The sequence below is a fragment of the Symphodus melops genome, assembly GCF_947650265.1.
Source record: "Symphodus melops genome assembly, chromosome: 14".
Lineage (NCBI taxonomy): Eukaryota > Metazoa > Chordata > Actinopteri > Labriformes > Labridae > Symphodus > Symphodus melops.
Genome location: NC_136704.1, coordinates 24,093,908 through 24,108,028, shown reverse-complemented (window position 1 = coordinate 24,108,028; position 14,121 = coordinate 24,093,908). Strand labels below are relative to the sequence as shown.

At 42.6% G+C, this 14,121-nt stretch overlaps 3 protein-coding genes across 5 annotated transcripts; 1 reads left to right on the top strand and 2 right to left on the bottom strand.

Moving 5' to 3' along the window:
- Positions 1-3,272: 3,272 nt before the first annotated feature.
- gimap4 (GTPase IMAP family member 4) lies at positions 3,273-6,345 on the bottom strand (the record flags this gene model as incomplete). Of its 3 annotated transcripts, XM_079361701.1 has the most annotated exons (3): positions 6,200-6,344; positions 4,735-5,511; positions 3,273-4,048 (listed from the first exon to the last, which is right to left on the bottom strand). In XM_079361701.1, exons 1-3 carry the CDS (start codon positions 6,228-6,230, stop codon positions 4,044-4,046), a joined length of 813 nt encoding a protein of 270 aa, XP_079217827.1. In that variant the 5' UTR covers positions 6,231-6,344. The 3 variants fall into 3 exon arrangements, with proteins under 3 accessions (XP_079217827.1, XP_079217828.1, XP_079217826.1); XM_079361702.1 differs by lacking the exon at positions 3,273-4,048 and having other exon boundaries at positions 4,727-5,508; positions 6,200-6,345; XM_079361700.1 differs by lacking the exon at positions 3,273-4,048 and having other exon boundaries at positions 4,727-5,511.
- Positions 6,346-6,582: 237 nt separating this feature from the next.
- On the bottom strand, positions 6,583-9,189 carry chmp4c (charged multivesicular body protein 4C). Its single transcript, XM_079361688.1, has 5 exons — positions 8,755-9,189; positions 8,070-8,247; positions 7,594-7,702; positions 7,359-7,485; positions 6,583-7,090 (listed from the first exon to the last, which is right to left on the bottom strand). The coding sequence occupies exons 1-5, from the start codon at positions 8,978-8,980 to the stop codon at positions 7,029-7,031; spliced, it is 702 nt and encodes a 233-aa protein (XP_079217814.1). The 5' UTR covers positions 8,981-9,189; the 3' UTR covers positions 6,583-7,028.
- A 511-nt stretch (positions 9,190-9,700) lies between these two features.
- Positions 9,701-13,492, top strand: zfand1 (zinc finger, AN1-type domain 1). Its single transcript, XM_079361638.1, has 8 exons — positions 9,701-9,840; positions 10,745-10,787; positions 10,990-11,029; positions 11,115-11,242; positions 11,567-11,658; positions 11,752-11,870; positions 11,990-12,145; positions 13,108-13,492. The coding sequence occupies exons 1-8, from the start codon at positions 9,786-9,788 to the stop codon at positions 13,282-13,284; spliced, it is 810 nt and encodes a 269-aa protein (XP_079217764.1). The 5' UTR covers positions 9,701-9,785; the 3' UTR covers positions 13,285-13,492.
- Positions 13,493-14,121: the final 629 nt, after the last annotated feature.

Below are 14,121 nucleotides of genomic sequence, written 5' to 3'. Positions count from 1 at the left end.
TTTTTTTTACTCTCATGTCACTGTCATCACATCAAGACCAAAGACTAACACGAATCTGAGTGAGCGACCTTTCACTTACCTCCACCTCCACCTCAGCCGCCACGCAACCACCCCCCCACGTTAGACACCACTATGTTACATGACAGGTTTTGGTGTTTTTTTAAAAAAGCAATTTATGATAAAAGATTGCAACCTGAATTTCTTTGTCCTCAGAGACTTTTTATTTTATAAGTCAGACCCGTACACTTGTTCCTGCAGGGGACTCTGGAGGCTCACCAGCAGCCGCCGCCCACCTGTCAATCATGTCAGCTACGCCCCTAACTATGGGGAACACATAGCGTTTTCAAAATCAAAACGGAGCAGTCTTTCATGACAACAATTAATCCAACTTATTTTGGTTAGTTTTTTTTGTACCAGGTTGTAAACACGTCCACTTCTGCCCGAACAAACTGGCTCTTTTGGCTCGTGGGTGGAGACGTGACTTCCTGTGTTCCTGCAGACAGACTCAAGCAGACACTTGAACACTGAACTGCAGGATTTTGCACGTCTGCATCAGCTTCATTTTTCAAGACCGTAACAGGTTGCCGTTCGGTCGATCCAGATATGGGTCGAAAGCTTCATCATATTTTAGACTTTCGCACGCAGAGTTTGCAGAAGTGTGACTGAAAACGACGAGGCTAGAAGAGTCTGCATCAGTCCTCAACATGACGTCAGAGCAGCGGTTTGTTTTTAAAAACTTAAAGTAGGAGAGTCCAATCTGTGAATACTGTCACCTGAGATGGCGTCCAACATCTCTCATCTCTAACACGTGGAACCATTTCAATGTCTGAATAAAATCTATTTTTACACATCAGAAGTTTATCCACACATCCAAAGAACCACGACAGGTCCGAACCTCTGCTTCGCAAACTCCACTGTCTGACTCCGATTAAACTCTGATGAGGGCTATTTAAGAGGGGGGGGGGGGGGTTATTTTAGATTGGTGTCTTTACTTGGAACATCTGCTTGTTTCACACTCGCACCTGAACCTGCAAGTGTTTTTATGACCACTCTCCCAATGCAGGCAGAGGAAAGGTCAAAGCTGGAACACGTTGACTGAACGTCAACCTTCACTTGAGTTCACTCGACTTTACTAACCACCTTCACTCCCGCTCCAACGATAACTTTACACGACGTTGGGCGCCGTAGTGGCTCAATAAAACACATCGACAAAAACCTGCAAGACGGTTTTATCTCACTCCAAATCACACAGTATCGAAGCTGTCTGTAATTTCTGTGACTGCTGTTGTTTTGATTACTTTTCAAATAATAAACGTTTGTTAAATACAAAGAAATCCTCTGAATGTTACTGCTGCTTCTTCCTGTATTTTTTATTTTATCCGAGCAGACGTTTCATCCTTAAACTCCTAAAGCACGATAAGCTGCAGAGGAGCTGAACATTATTTTCTTTAAATGAAAAACAAATATAAGAAAAAGTTTTAGACAGATCAACTTGAACAAGGCAGAGTTCGACTGTCAGGTAGTTAAACATGCTCATTCTGCAAGTCAAGCTCTCCGTCTTCTGCCTGCTCCACGTCTCAGAACATGTGTGCTCAAACAGGCCGTTTGGAGATTTCCCTTCATGACATCACAAAGGGCAGTAGCCCCTCCCCCAGGTGGGTGACACTCCCCACAGCTAGGTGTTTGTTCTGCCCTCTGAGTCTGCCTTCTCACCGTAAACAATAGGACATGGAGCCAGAAAGCAGCGAGTACACCCGAGCCCTTCCAGAGAGGGGGCGTGGTCAGACACAGCTCATTTACATATTTAAAGCTACAGACACAGAAACAGCCTGTTCTGAGCATGGCTGAAATAGAGGGGTTTATAGACATGATCATGGATTTACAACAACACACTTCACACTCCAGCTCTGAGACTTATTTACATTGAAGAGGAGGAGAATATGTGACCTTTAAAGCAGCCCTTGAAAAAATGTAGGAGATTAAGCTCTTTAGGTTGTTGAGCAAACGAGAGAAAAGAGGAGAGAAGTAGGAAGAATGTAAATATTATGGACTCAGCCGGGCAGAGTTTTCCATGTTTGCTTCTTGAAAGTGTGGGTATAACTTTAACATGTTTGACGGTAACTGAAGGACGGAGGGAGAAAAGAACGAGATGTTCAACAGAAACACAAAAACATCGACAGGAGGGTGAAGAAGGTTGGTTACTCGGAAATGACCCAACATAAGAGATGCTTTTCAAGCTGAAGCCGCTGCACCAACATCTATGTGTTCACTGCCATCCAGTGGTCAAAAAACAGACTGCACATAAAACATGTCAGCTCCTTGAGGTCGATGCATGCTTTGAGGTTTTAATAACTAACATCATGATCAGAAGAAACTTTATATCCTTTGATAAAAAGGTTTTTCTGCTACATTAAGCAGCATGATGATTCGTCTGTGAGCATGGTGCAAACATTCATAGTCCATGCTCTATAAAGTTGTCTCTTTCGCACTTTTTCTCATGACTCCCGGTCGCCTCCCTTTGGAGGTCTTCCAGGCCCGACTCACTGGGAGGAGACCCAGAACTCTCTGGAGGGATTACATTTCCATCCTGGACTGGGAAAACATCAGAGATCACCCAGGAGGAACTGGAAAACATAGCTGGGGAGAGGGAAGTCGGGTAAAACTTGTTTCGTGTGTTTCCACCGACAGGTCATTTTACTGTGTCACACATCATAACAGTCACATGCTTCAGGACAGATTTGAGGGTCTGTCCACTGTAGCTGACCCTCTCTCTCTCTCTCTCTCTATCTGCTACGTTTCGCCCCACAGTATTTTTCTGTTTACACGGTTATGACACAAACAAATACACACTTTATTTATTCGCTTTGTGCATTTCAGAAAACAACGTTTGGAGCTGGACTGAGCTCTTCCTCAGGTGCTGTCTGTCCCGATGATTTCTCCTTACTTCCTGTTTTCTCTATTTGCACAACTCCGCTTTATTTCTGTTTGATATCAGTTTACCTATTACCACGATCCCTTTATTCTATCATTATTCATCTTTTTGCAGAGCTTTAGTATATATTTAGTCTGTTTTATTGCACACAGACAAACTTTGGTTTTCACAGTGATGATGAGACGTGAGCGCTGTCAGATGAGTCCCACTGAGGAGTTCATCCTGCTGTGATTTCAAGTGTGTCCCCTACCAAGCGTGTGCCTGCCTTCACTGTTGACAAACAGCACGTCAGCATATGATGCAGAGAAATATAAAAATAAAAATCAGTGAGGCAGAGGAGTTCTGGGAATATATTTAATTTACAATCAGAGCATCAACACAGGAAAGAGAAGCAGATTCTGTTCGTCTAAAAAGGATTCAAAAAGAGCTGATCGATGGATCACTGCGGCTCTAAACGCCACCACATAAAACATGTCAGTCTGTCCGCGTCATCTGTACCAGGAAGGACGCAGAGCAATAAAACTCTGTAACTTTAAGTGCTTTAAAAAAAGTGTACTGTCAGAGTGTAGAGAGGAGCATTACAGCGTACGAGAATGATCAACAGTTTGGTCACAACACAAGAGGGAATCACTCACAACAGATATTCCCTTTGCAGTCACATTTGGTGTTGAATCGTTGTCAGTTGTGTCCAACACAAACACACACTCACACACACACACACACACACACACACACACACACACACACACGTAACAGTTTCTCCTATCTGTCGCACAGACAACCATCACAAACCGAAGGAAATCAAATACATCATCATCATGTTACAAAAACAGTCTCATATCGTTTTACACAGCATGAAGAAAAAAAACCCGTCAAGATGAAGGTACAGCATGGTGAAGAAGGCACGCGACTAAAACACTACGAAAAGTGTCTGATTGAACAAATAAATACACTTAATCACAGCACTTTGTACATTCTGAAGATGTCAGCTCTTAAACAAACGTCGGGCGCCGCCGTCGTCAGAACAGGAAGGCAGCTTCCCTTCGACTTGGCTCCGAGGGCCCGTCAGTCAGTCAGCCAGGCGTGTCCAGACGTGTCCAGGTGTGTCCCGTTAATCTGGAACCAAACACACGCTCTTATTAATATGCTATGAATACATGCACTATCCTCGCTGTCGGCCCACAGCGCCCCCTTCAGGCCGGCCGTGGCCTTGTTTCTTCACTTTCAGCTCACACACAGGACGCAGTCAGCTGGAGGAACCAGCCAAATAAGGGTCACGACTTTTTTTCCCAGGAGAGAGTGGAAACCAAAAACAGCCCGAAGGAGAGTAAACACTGGACCAGGAAGAAATCCACTTCTTTATCTTGTACTTCCTGCTTCTCTTCGATAGGTGCTACATAAGTCAAATGTATAATTATTAATACATTATTCCGTCCCCCTTACATTCATAGTTTATGTTTCGTTTATTGATTTATTTTTTGTCAAAGCCTCTTTGGCTATTTATAAAAGCGCTACATAAAACAAATGTGTTATTATTTTTTATCATTATATGTCTGACGTGTGTTTTCAGCTTCATTCTGCGGACTCAAATTTTCCTTTGTGAGGAAAACACATGAATGTAGAAGCTTTAAAGTTTCTCTACATGCATCAGGACCCAGGGAAAGCTGTCTTAGATATCTTTGGTAGAGCTGTAGAGTCATGACAATCTGCTTCATACGATGCTAAGAAAGAGACTATTTGTCCTGCAGAAACTGTAATGAAGTTCACACAGACTTTTGATTACAGGTCGTTTCATTACTCACGGGAAAGCGGGTCCACCTCCATCGCTTTAGACAAACTCAGCGCAGAGTTCTGTTTGGGCCGCGCCCCCAGCTCCCGAGCGTCCCGGCCTTGATTCTGGTTCTCGTCCACGGGTTTCGTCTCTTTCTCCACCTCGTCGATGTTGTAGAAGCCGCCCTCCTCCGCCACCATCTTTTCCACTTTCTCCAGCAAGCGTCCGACCTGGGGATGCTCCCCGAATATGTTGTTGTTGATGACAAAGTACCGCCTCTTGCACTTCTCCAGCACCCACTTCAACTCTTTGCCCTCCCTGCGAATGTATCTCTCGATAGAAATGGTCCTCAGCACCTCTGCCCAGCTGAAAACCACGATCGTGTGCTTCCACACTCGCTCGCCAAAGAGGGAGACGTGCTCCTCGATGCGAGCCCTGTCCACCTCGGTGAACATGCCCACGGGGATGACCAGCAGGAAGGCGTGTGGACCTGGAGCGCAGAGAGACGCCCCCCTCAGGATCTCTTCTTTATAGGAGGGCGGGGTATCCTGAGCAGAGAACCAGCCAGGAGTGTCCACCACGGTCACCTGCCGCTCCTCCACCTCCGTCTGCCTCTTCACGCAGAACTCAGCCGCTCGCTCCAAGCGAAACTCCTCCCGGCCGATGATGGTGTTTCCTGTCAGGCTCTTCCCCGGCCACCTCCAGCCTAACATCACCACACGGATTTCAGGCAGACGGTTAGCCGCCTTGGCTGCTGCTGCAGCCGCCTTTCTGGTCTCCTCATCTGGTCCAGGATCCTGGCAGGCTGCTGTGATCAACAAATTTAATAAATTAATTAAATTAAAAAAAAGATAAAAACTGGCCTTTGGCTAACTCTGGCAGATTTAAAGACATACTGATCATATGTACCGTTCCTGGAGAAGAATGCTGGATATATTTCAAATGCAGAAAAATAAAGTATCACACACAAAGTCTCCTTTGTTAAAAAAAAAAAAAAAAAAAAAAAGATTACGTTAATTTTAATTTGTACGGAAGTTCATTCCTCTTTTGGCTCATATTAAACATGAATTAAATGTAATCTTTAAATTCAGTGCTGTTTTTAATTATTTATTCAGACGTATTATTAGTTATTACATGTTTATAGGTGGTTTTTAAATTTATAATAACGTAACATTTTGGACAAAAAAAAGCAACTCTCCCTAAATGCTAAGTTTTTCCTATAAAGTTAGCCCGCAATGCTAATGATGCAATTTATCTAAGCGGTTACATGTTATAACTTTAAAGGAATATAAACATAAAGACTTTGTTAATAACTGTGTAAGAAGTAACTCAAAGTACCTGAGCTATCACATATCTCACCTGTCATCACAGAAACAGAAACGTGTCAAACTCCGGTTCGGTCAACAGGAAACAACTTGGCACTTATTTTAATAAACACGGAAACACTCGTCCTGAAGAGAGCCAGAGTTTTAAAAAGTGATTAAAGTTTCTCTCACCTGCCGCCGGAGCTGTTCTATCAGGGTCCATACTCGGGTTTTTATTCCTTATCCAGGTGTTTTATAAGTATTCGTCTTTGGGCGGCTGCTTCGCCGGTGCACAAGGACTTCCTCCTTCTTGGTGACGTCACTGAGAAGCCAGCCGAGCATGACAACTCAGCTTCCGTTTGATCCTTCAAAATAAACTTCCGATCAAACCTGAAGGACTGCCCGCTATTCTTCTTCTATTTTATTTTATTTTTGAATTTTCTAGGTTGTTTTTTGTTTTTATTATTATGCTGCCACAATTAAAGTGAGTAAGAATAACAAAGCTGCCAAATCATGAGCTCTCATGGAGAAATGTTGTGGAAGTGATCTGTACCACGCATGAAAATGACACTATATTTAGTTGACTCTTTTTATTATAGAGAAAGCAGTATTTACAGCATGAATGGAAAAATCCCAACTTTATTTACAGCTGCATTAAAAAGCGTCATGCTTCAACAAGCGTGTATCAAAAACATTAAAGTCATATCCTTGTCATGTCTCAAAAAGGCTTATGAAAGTAGTGCTTTCTGTACAGGCTAATTACAAATGATTTTATTTCAGAAAAGAACAGAAAGGAACATAAGAGGCGTTAAAAATACATGCAGTTCACTTCACTTGAATGTATTTAATCTCAATTAAAAGAAATACTTGCTTTACATGCCAAGAAGCAAAATAAGGTATTTTTCAAAAATGTATATATATTTCTTCATTTTCCCTAGAAACCTTCAAAGTCAATAAAAAAGCTGAACAGAAAGAGTGTGTGTGTGTGACTCTCTTTAAAACACAGGCTGCCTTCTTGTCGTTAAGTCGCCCACGATGCCAGCATACGCATGTCGTCGTCCTCTTCAACCCTCTTCTTGGTCGCTGTAATAAAATAAAGACACACTTCATTAATGCTTCGGCTCTACTGGAGCTTTTTTCTGGGTGACAGTCGGAGCAGAGACTGTAACGTGTTGCTGCTCTGTCTGGAAACTTCCATACATGCTTTGTTGGCTTCCCTGATTCCCTGAGCTCTTCATTAGTTTCCTTTAGGATTTTTTATTTCGTGTTTGGTTTTCCAAACCTTTAAACGACCACATACAAAAATAAAAAAATCAGTCTGTAGGGTGTTGGTTGGCCGTATTGAACTTACTTGCACGATGACTGGGCCGCGCTGAGGGTAGTTTGGTGCTCGGCACGCTGGGCAGACCGCCCATACTCTTCATGTTGTCTTCAAGTTCCTCCTGCTCCAGCTCTTCCAGCTCAGCCAGCAGCTCGTCCTGACACACAAAGAGCACACAGGGTTAAGTGTTGCTAACACGGTAGAGATAAACAGAGAGCCACAGCTACACAGCTAAAAGGCCGAGGGAGTATATGAAGGTATGGACCTCATCAAATGTCTCCCCGAAAGGTCCCGAGATGGCGTTGCTGATCTCCTGTGCCACGTCCTGTTGCTCCGTGATGTCCTGCATCAGGTCATCAATCTTGTCAAGATCCCTGAAAAGAAAATCCAGAGGGAGCGACAAGTTTGGATTAAACACCAGTAAGAACTCAATGATGACACTGAATAAAGTTTCTTAACAACAAAAAAACCTCCCTAACTGTGTCTTCTTTTAGTTTAAAGATTCATCTGAATGACTATACAGACAGTCAGTATCATACCTGATACCGATTTTAGATCAGATCTGTCCCATCGCTAATCAACATATCCATATCAAATACATATCAAAACAAAGATATAATGTTTGGAATTAAAAGTGAATAGAGACGAACACAAACCCTTTAAGACAGAATTTTAAAAGTAGATGATCCTGCAAGGACTCTGAGGGGATCGGGATTGACAATGCTAAAGGTCTCGTCTTACATGTTCTCATGGACCTTCTTCATGGCCTTGGCAGCATAGCCCATGTTCTTCAGGACCTCTGTGTTGGTGTGCGAGTTCTCCAGCGCTTCCCTCTGGAACTCGATGGTGGAGAGCGTGCCATCGATCTGCGTGAGCTGCTGCTCCAGACGCTTCTTCCTCTTCAGGGCCTGCAGGGCAGCTGACACGCAGACACAGAAGGAAGCATGTGAGCCCCTCTCTGATACTCTCAAACACCCTCCTGAACCTGTCGCTGCTACATCTATGTGCTGGAGAGCGACTCGTGTTGGGTGTGAACCGACCAAAAGAAACAAAAGAGGATCCTCCCTTTAACAAGGCGTTGTTTATTTATAGTCTGGTGTGATTCAAAGAGCAACAAGAGAAGAGAAACTCTGAGCCTTCTCTCCATAACACTGTATAAAGAGTGTTACGTCAACCTGATGAATCAATGACACTTGAACACATCACCACCAGATTAAAAACAATCACTGTCAGGCTTAATGACCTCACAGGGACCTGCACCTCTTTCCTTCATGATTTTAAATTATGTAAATAGTTTCATCTAGGCCCATTAACTTGTGAGCTGCTTATAAATTTCAGCTTTAAGTAATAGAGCACATCATTCAAATATATAGGCCACCACGGGGGGAACAGGTGGGCAGATATTTCCACACTGAAATGATCATACCTCGCTTGTTTTTGGTTCCGTTTTTCTTGGCGATCATGATTTCTTGCTCTATCCTCTTCTCCAGGTAGTCTTGTTTCTTCGTCAGCATTTCCTCGGTCTCTCGGAGCTTGTGGATGGCCTCCTGGGGAGAAGGTCCTCCTCCCCCCCGGGACCGGTGGTGTTTGGACTTCGACGAGCTCGACGAGCTGGAGGAGCTCCCCTTGAATAATTTAGAGATTTTACTCATGTTCTTCTTCTTCAGCAGCAGCTTTCAGGTGTGAAGTGCGCAGGTAAACTTCTACAGGTAGTTTATACACACGAGCTCTTCCAGCTGCGGGCACGAGCTCACAAGTATTCAACAGGAAGAATTTCCTGCTCGACCGCTTTCTGCCTTCAATTCAAACCAGCCATTGAACGCACCTTTCACCACACCTGCGTGACGTAGAGACACCTGACTCCATAGATACTAACTTATTTTGATTTATGGGATTTATTCATTGCGTGCATAATGCAGTTATATCATCTATATAGGCCTACTTAAATTAAAATGGCAAATCAATATACTTACTTAATCTTATTATTATTATTTTACATTAATAGAAAAAAATTAACTGTTTCTTCTTCTACGCTCCAATTTTGGACCAAGACAGTTTAAAGTTGCATACCGCCACCTGCTGTACAAGAGTATGTAACATCATGTCATTTAACTATCGGTATAATTCTGTTCTTTACTTTTAAGTCCTGCTTGCCAACCTTGTGTCATATCTAATAAAAATATATAATAATAATGATAATAATTTATCATTATGATAATAATAAGAAGAAAGAAACAGCCAACCAGGCCTCGTAAAAATCTGAGTTATAATCTGTAATCAAAATTTGGACATTTTAGTTGATTTCTGAAGCTTTTTTTTAGTTCTTATAATTTTGTGTAGTTTGTCAAGTAATTCATGAAGAAGAAAAACAAAAATCCCCGTCGTGTGACGTCACTTCCGGTGTTGACGTCAATGACTGACTTGTAAAGTAAAGTTAGCTCAAGACAGAAAAACCAAATGGCTGAATTAGATATCGGGAAGCATTGTCAGATTGACTCCTGCAAACAGACAGGTGTGTGTGTTTTATTTTTTTCATCTGATGAGATTTTAATGTTTGACCGTTTAATGACGTCATTTTGTGCACAGCTCACTCTTTAGCATGTAGCATAACAGCTAGTTAGCGTTAGCACATTTTGACAGTCAGACTGGTTTTAATAAAAAATGTTTTTCTACGGAGCACATTACAGAGAGTGGAGCACAACCAGCAACCAATCAAAACACAGCATGGTGAAAAATAAACAAACAACAGTGAGAGGAAAGACTTCCTTCAAGAGGCAGAAACAGACTGATAATAAATATTCAGTATCAGTTTGAGCCATGTGTTCAGATGCAGAGGTAAAACAAGTCACGAGCATCCAGTCTCTGCTTTATCTGCACAAACAAGCACTCATAAGATAAACTAATCCTCTAGTCATCTCACAGACAGACACAGTTTACAGTGTTACAGCAGCAAAGCAGGATAGCAGAAGAAAATCACACAGTGCAGAATTAAATTGAGACAAAAATGTAAAAAAAAAATAAGAAAAATCCTGTGACTTAAAGCTGTAAAACTGTGTGAACATCATCATGCAGGTTATGACACATTCATCACTATGTACCACATTTCATCATAGCGCGTACATTCATCATCATCGCTGATCTGACTTCATGTGCATTACTGTTTAACTGCAGTAACTTTAGATTGACTTATAAGTACTGTTATTAAGTTTCAGACTTGGACACATTCGTATTTAATTAATTACTTTTATATTTTTAGTTAGTTGTTATTATTTACTGTTTACATTGTTCAGACAGAGAGCACAGTCTAGTTAAATTCCTTGCTGACTCTGACTCCGATCGATACGCAGACAGATCAGTCCATGTGTTCTGATTCTTGTTCGGTTCTTCTCTTATCTCTGATTTTGTTTCCTTTTTAGATTTCCTCCCGTTTGTTTGTGATCTCTGCAGCGGTGTTTACTGGTAGGAGTTCCTCTAATTTTGAACGAAAGTCTGGATGTTTTCAGACGTGTTACTCTGAATAAAAAAAACAATACGTACATTTACTAAACTGTACAAAAATCTAATTAAACTTATAAAGAAGATGAAACAGCACATATCTATTTCACAAGTCTTTCCACCTCAAACACAAACTGCTCTGATTATAAACATCTGTCCGTTGCAGCATCGATCACAGAAGCAGAGATGCTCATTCGTGCTCACAGGTACGTTAAGCGTTCTTCATGTCTCATAAGATGAGCCCTGTGTCCTGTTTTCTTACATACTCTTGTCTCCTCTGACTTTCTGTAGGAGCCAGCGAAAAGGGAACCCAGGACTGAGGGGGGTACAAAAAGTTATCCGTGCTCATTCCAAGACTGTAAGGGGAAAGAATTGTTGCCAGTAATTTGTCCACACTGCGAAAAACATTTCTGCTTAGCGTAAGTTTGGAGTTTTTCCTCTTTCCTTGACGATGTATTTTGAGGTTACGCATGCCTCTGTTAGCTACACAGGACAGTGGAAGAGTGGAGCGCACGCTGCAAGGATTACAGCCTCCGTACATGGGGCAAACAAACTAACCACTAGGCCATCGGTGCCCCATAGTTTTATCTCTTTTATTCACTTTTTGATTCAGCAACATACCTTTTATTTAAACCCTCATGTATGGTCTCTGTTAAGAAGGAGTCATTGTTTACTTAGTGTTAGTACTTTAAACGCTGAAACAGCTTCCCTGGTAGGTTTATTATTTGGTTCTTGCTTCGCAGACATCGCCACCAAGACGATCACAAGTGTGAGAAGTTAGAGGTCCAGAAGCCTCGAATGGCCGCCACAAAGGAGCTGGTGCAAAAGATCGTGGGTGAGTGTCAGGTTGGTGACCTGGTTGTCCACCTGGGATCAGTATTCACGCTCGCCGTCTCTCCTTTGTCATGACTCTCTTGTTACCACTCAGAGTCTAAAGACGGGTCCAAAAGAAAAGGACGAAAGGGAGCAAAGAACAGCGCGACCGCAGCTAAGGTAGCGCTGATGAAACTGAAGCTGCATGCTGCAGGAGACAAGGGGCTGCCTCAGGTGAAGTCCCAGTGTTCTCGGTTTGACTTGAATAAGGTCACATATGAAATACACAGCACTCTTGTATGTGTTGTTCATTGTCTATCATCCAATTATCTTCCTCCTGTTTTGCCTCACAGACAGAAAGAACCTACTTCCAGGTGTATCTTCCCAAAGACTCCAATGACTCCAGCCAGCCCATGTTCTTCTGCTCCAAATGGAGTGTGGGCAAAGTGGTGGATTATGCAGCATCACTGGCTAAACTTAAGAACAACAACAACGTTCTCACTGCCAAGGTGAGAAATGCACGTCGCGATCTCCTTCCACCACCTCATCTTGGGCTTCCTCATCATAACCTCCTTTTTTTCCTGAGATAAAATCCTGACCCTCTCTTTGCACTCACGTTACGTCCTGTCGAGTGTCGAGTAATGTGTTCTGTTGTTTTTCCTCTGTGCTCTCTATTTGTTGATTGCTGTTGAACCAGTACTGTGACAAAGAAGACAAAACACAAAGTCTGCTTTGAAATGAGGATTAAATAAGTGCTTGTTGACTGAGGCTGACAGTTAACTCAGCTCAGAGCTGAGTGAAACTCCCTGAATGACATTTATTAATATGTCAGACGGGGACTCCTGTTGAGTGGCTCAGCAGAATCCGGAGCTTAAAAACCTTTTTTTTTTTTTTTTTTTAATCTTAAACTGGCGTCAATAAAATCCCTCATTTCAGCCTCTGCCTGAATCACTTCATTTCAGCTGCTGTCTCTTTAAGGCCACGCTCGCCACACGCCCTCTTTCCTCTGATTGGCCGGCTCAGGGAATGTCGAGTAAGCTTCCAGCAGGTTGTGTACTCCAAGAAGCTGCCAGGGTGGACTTCAGCTTCTTGCCAAGTCTCACCAAGTTCCCAGAGCGTCTTGTTCTGAGCAGCAGGAAGCCTCGTGCTGTGTGTCATACAAACTTTGCAGAAGTTTAGTTTGGACATCCAACATCTCAACATGATATGTGTATATTTAAATACAGATCAGCAGATTAATTCTCTTTGAATAAACCTAAATGACTTTTATGTTTGAAGCTTGGCTCATGTTTGCCTTTATTTATAATTTGTTCTTGGATGTCATCAGGTTTCCACAGAACGTAAACAAATCTGCAACAGCGCACTGCAACATTAAGAATATGAAAACAAGAATGATGATAAATACTCCTCCTCAAAAAAAGCAACGGTAGCTCTTGAATATGCCTGAACTGTGTCTCTCTTACGCCTGCAGAAGCTGCGGTTGTGTCACCCTCAGACAGGCGACGCTCTCCGGATGGATGACACCCTACTCCTGCTGCTCGCTCACCCAGACGCTCCCCTGTACAACGGGGGAAACGTGATCCTGGAGTACCTGGACAATGATAGCACAGGCCTGGAGGATGTTTCTGACTATATCGCACAGACCTGACACTCACTTTTTGTACAGATGATTTCAATATGCTGTGTGTATTTCTGTCAATAAAATGTCTCTTTGAAAGACATGTCAGATTCTTTATATCCCGCAGGATCCTGTTTTTATGACGGATGTGTTTTCTTTTGACATGTTTGTCGTTGCTGTGCCTGAAATTGCATCTTCACACATTATAGCACGGCGAAAATAAAAGTTGGCAAATGAACCTGGTGGGACTTGAGCCCACGATCCACAGCTCCGGACGCTGATGATGCCACTGTGCTGATTTCAAATGAACACTTTGTGTTTAAAGTGGGCAGTCAAATGATGAGAGGAATCAAGCTGATTTCTCATTTCAGAATATTGTTCTGTTTTCATGATGCTCAGGGCAGTTAAGGCAATGCTAAACCTTTACTGAAATGCAATTTAGATCAAATCCATCATGATTTTATTGCATGAAAAGCCACAAAACTGGTTCACAAGAAGTGCAAAGTTCTTTGTAAAATAGACCCACAACAAGGGAAACTGGCCATGTTAACGTTTTTATGCCACTCCAGGGTACAGCAATATGCACTTATACTTCATTATATGTCTTTGTTGTGTGCTTTTATATCGCTGTTCCGATGTTTGGACCTTCAGAGACGATACGAGAGAAGAATTACCTTGTAACAGCAGTTTCGTTTTGACAAACGGCTGAGACATTTGACAGCGTCAGCCTGGGGATTTACAGAGCTAGCATTAACCAATCATATCAGTTGGGATCAAGACTGACGTTCCAACGAGCCAATCACGAGAGGGGCTTTGGAGCGCGTGGGCGTGCGCGTCTTCCCAAGACTATATAACCAGAAAAAAGGG

Excerpts from the sequence above, each read along its gene's own strand:
- chmp4c (XM_079361688.1), bottom strand. The coding sequence starts at position 8,980 with ATGAGTAAAATCTCTAAATTATTCAAGGGGAGCTCCTCCAGCTCGTCG. Across the intron at positions 8,248-8,754 it reads CGGAACCAAAAACAAGCGAG|CTGCCCTGCAGGCCCTGAAG; the intron begins GTATGATCATTT and ends TCTGCGTGTCAG. Across the intron at positions 7,091-7,358 it reads GCGGCCCAGTCATCGTGCAA|CGACCAAGAAGAGGGTTGAA; the intron begins GTAAGTTCAATA and ends ATTTTATTACAG.
- zfand1 (XM_079361638.1), top strand. The coding sequence starts at position 9,786 with ATGGCTGAATTAGATATCGGGAAGCATTGTCAGATTGACTCCTGCAAA. Across the intron at positions 9,841-10,744 it reads TGACTCCTGCAAACAGACAG|ATTTCCTCCCGTTTGTTTGT; the intron begins GTGTGTGTGTTT and ends TTTCCTTTTTAG. Across the intron at positions 11,871-11,989 it reads GAGACAAGGGGCTGCCTCAG|ACAGAAAGAACCTACTTCCA; the intron begins GTGAAGTCCCAG and ends TTTGCCTCACAG.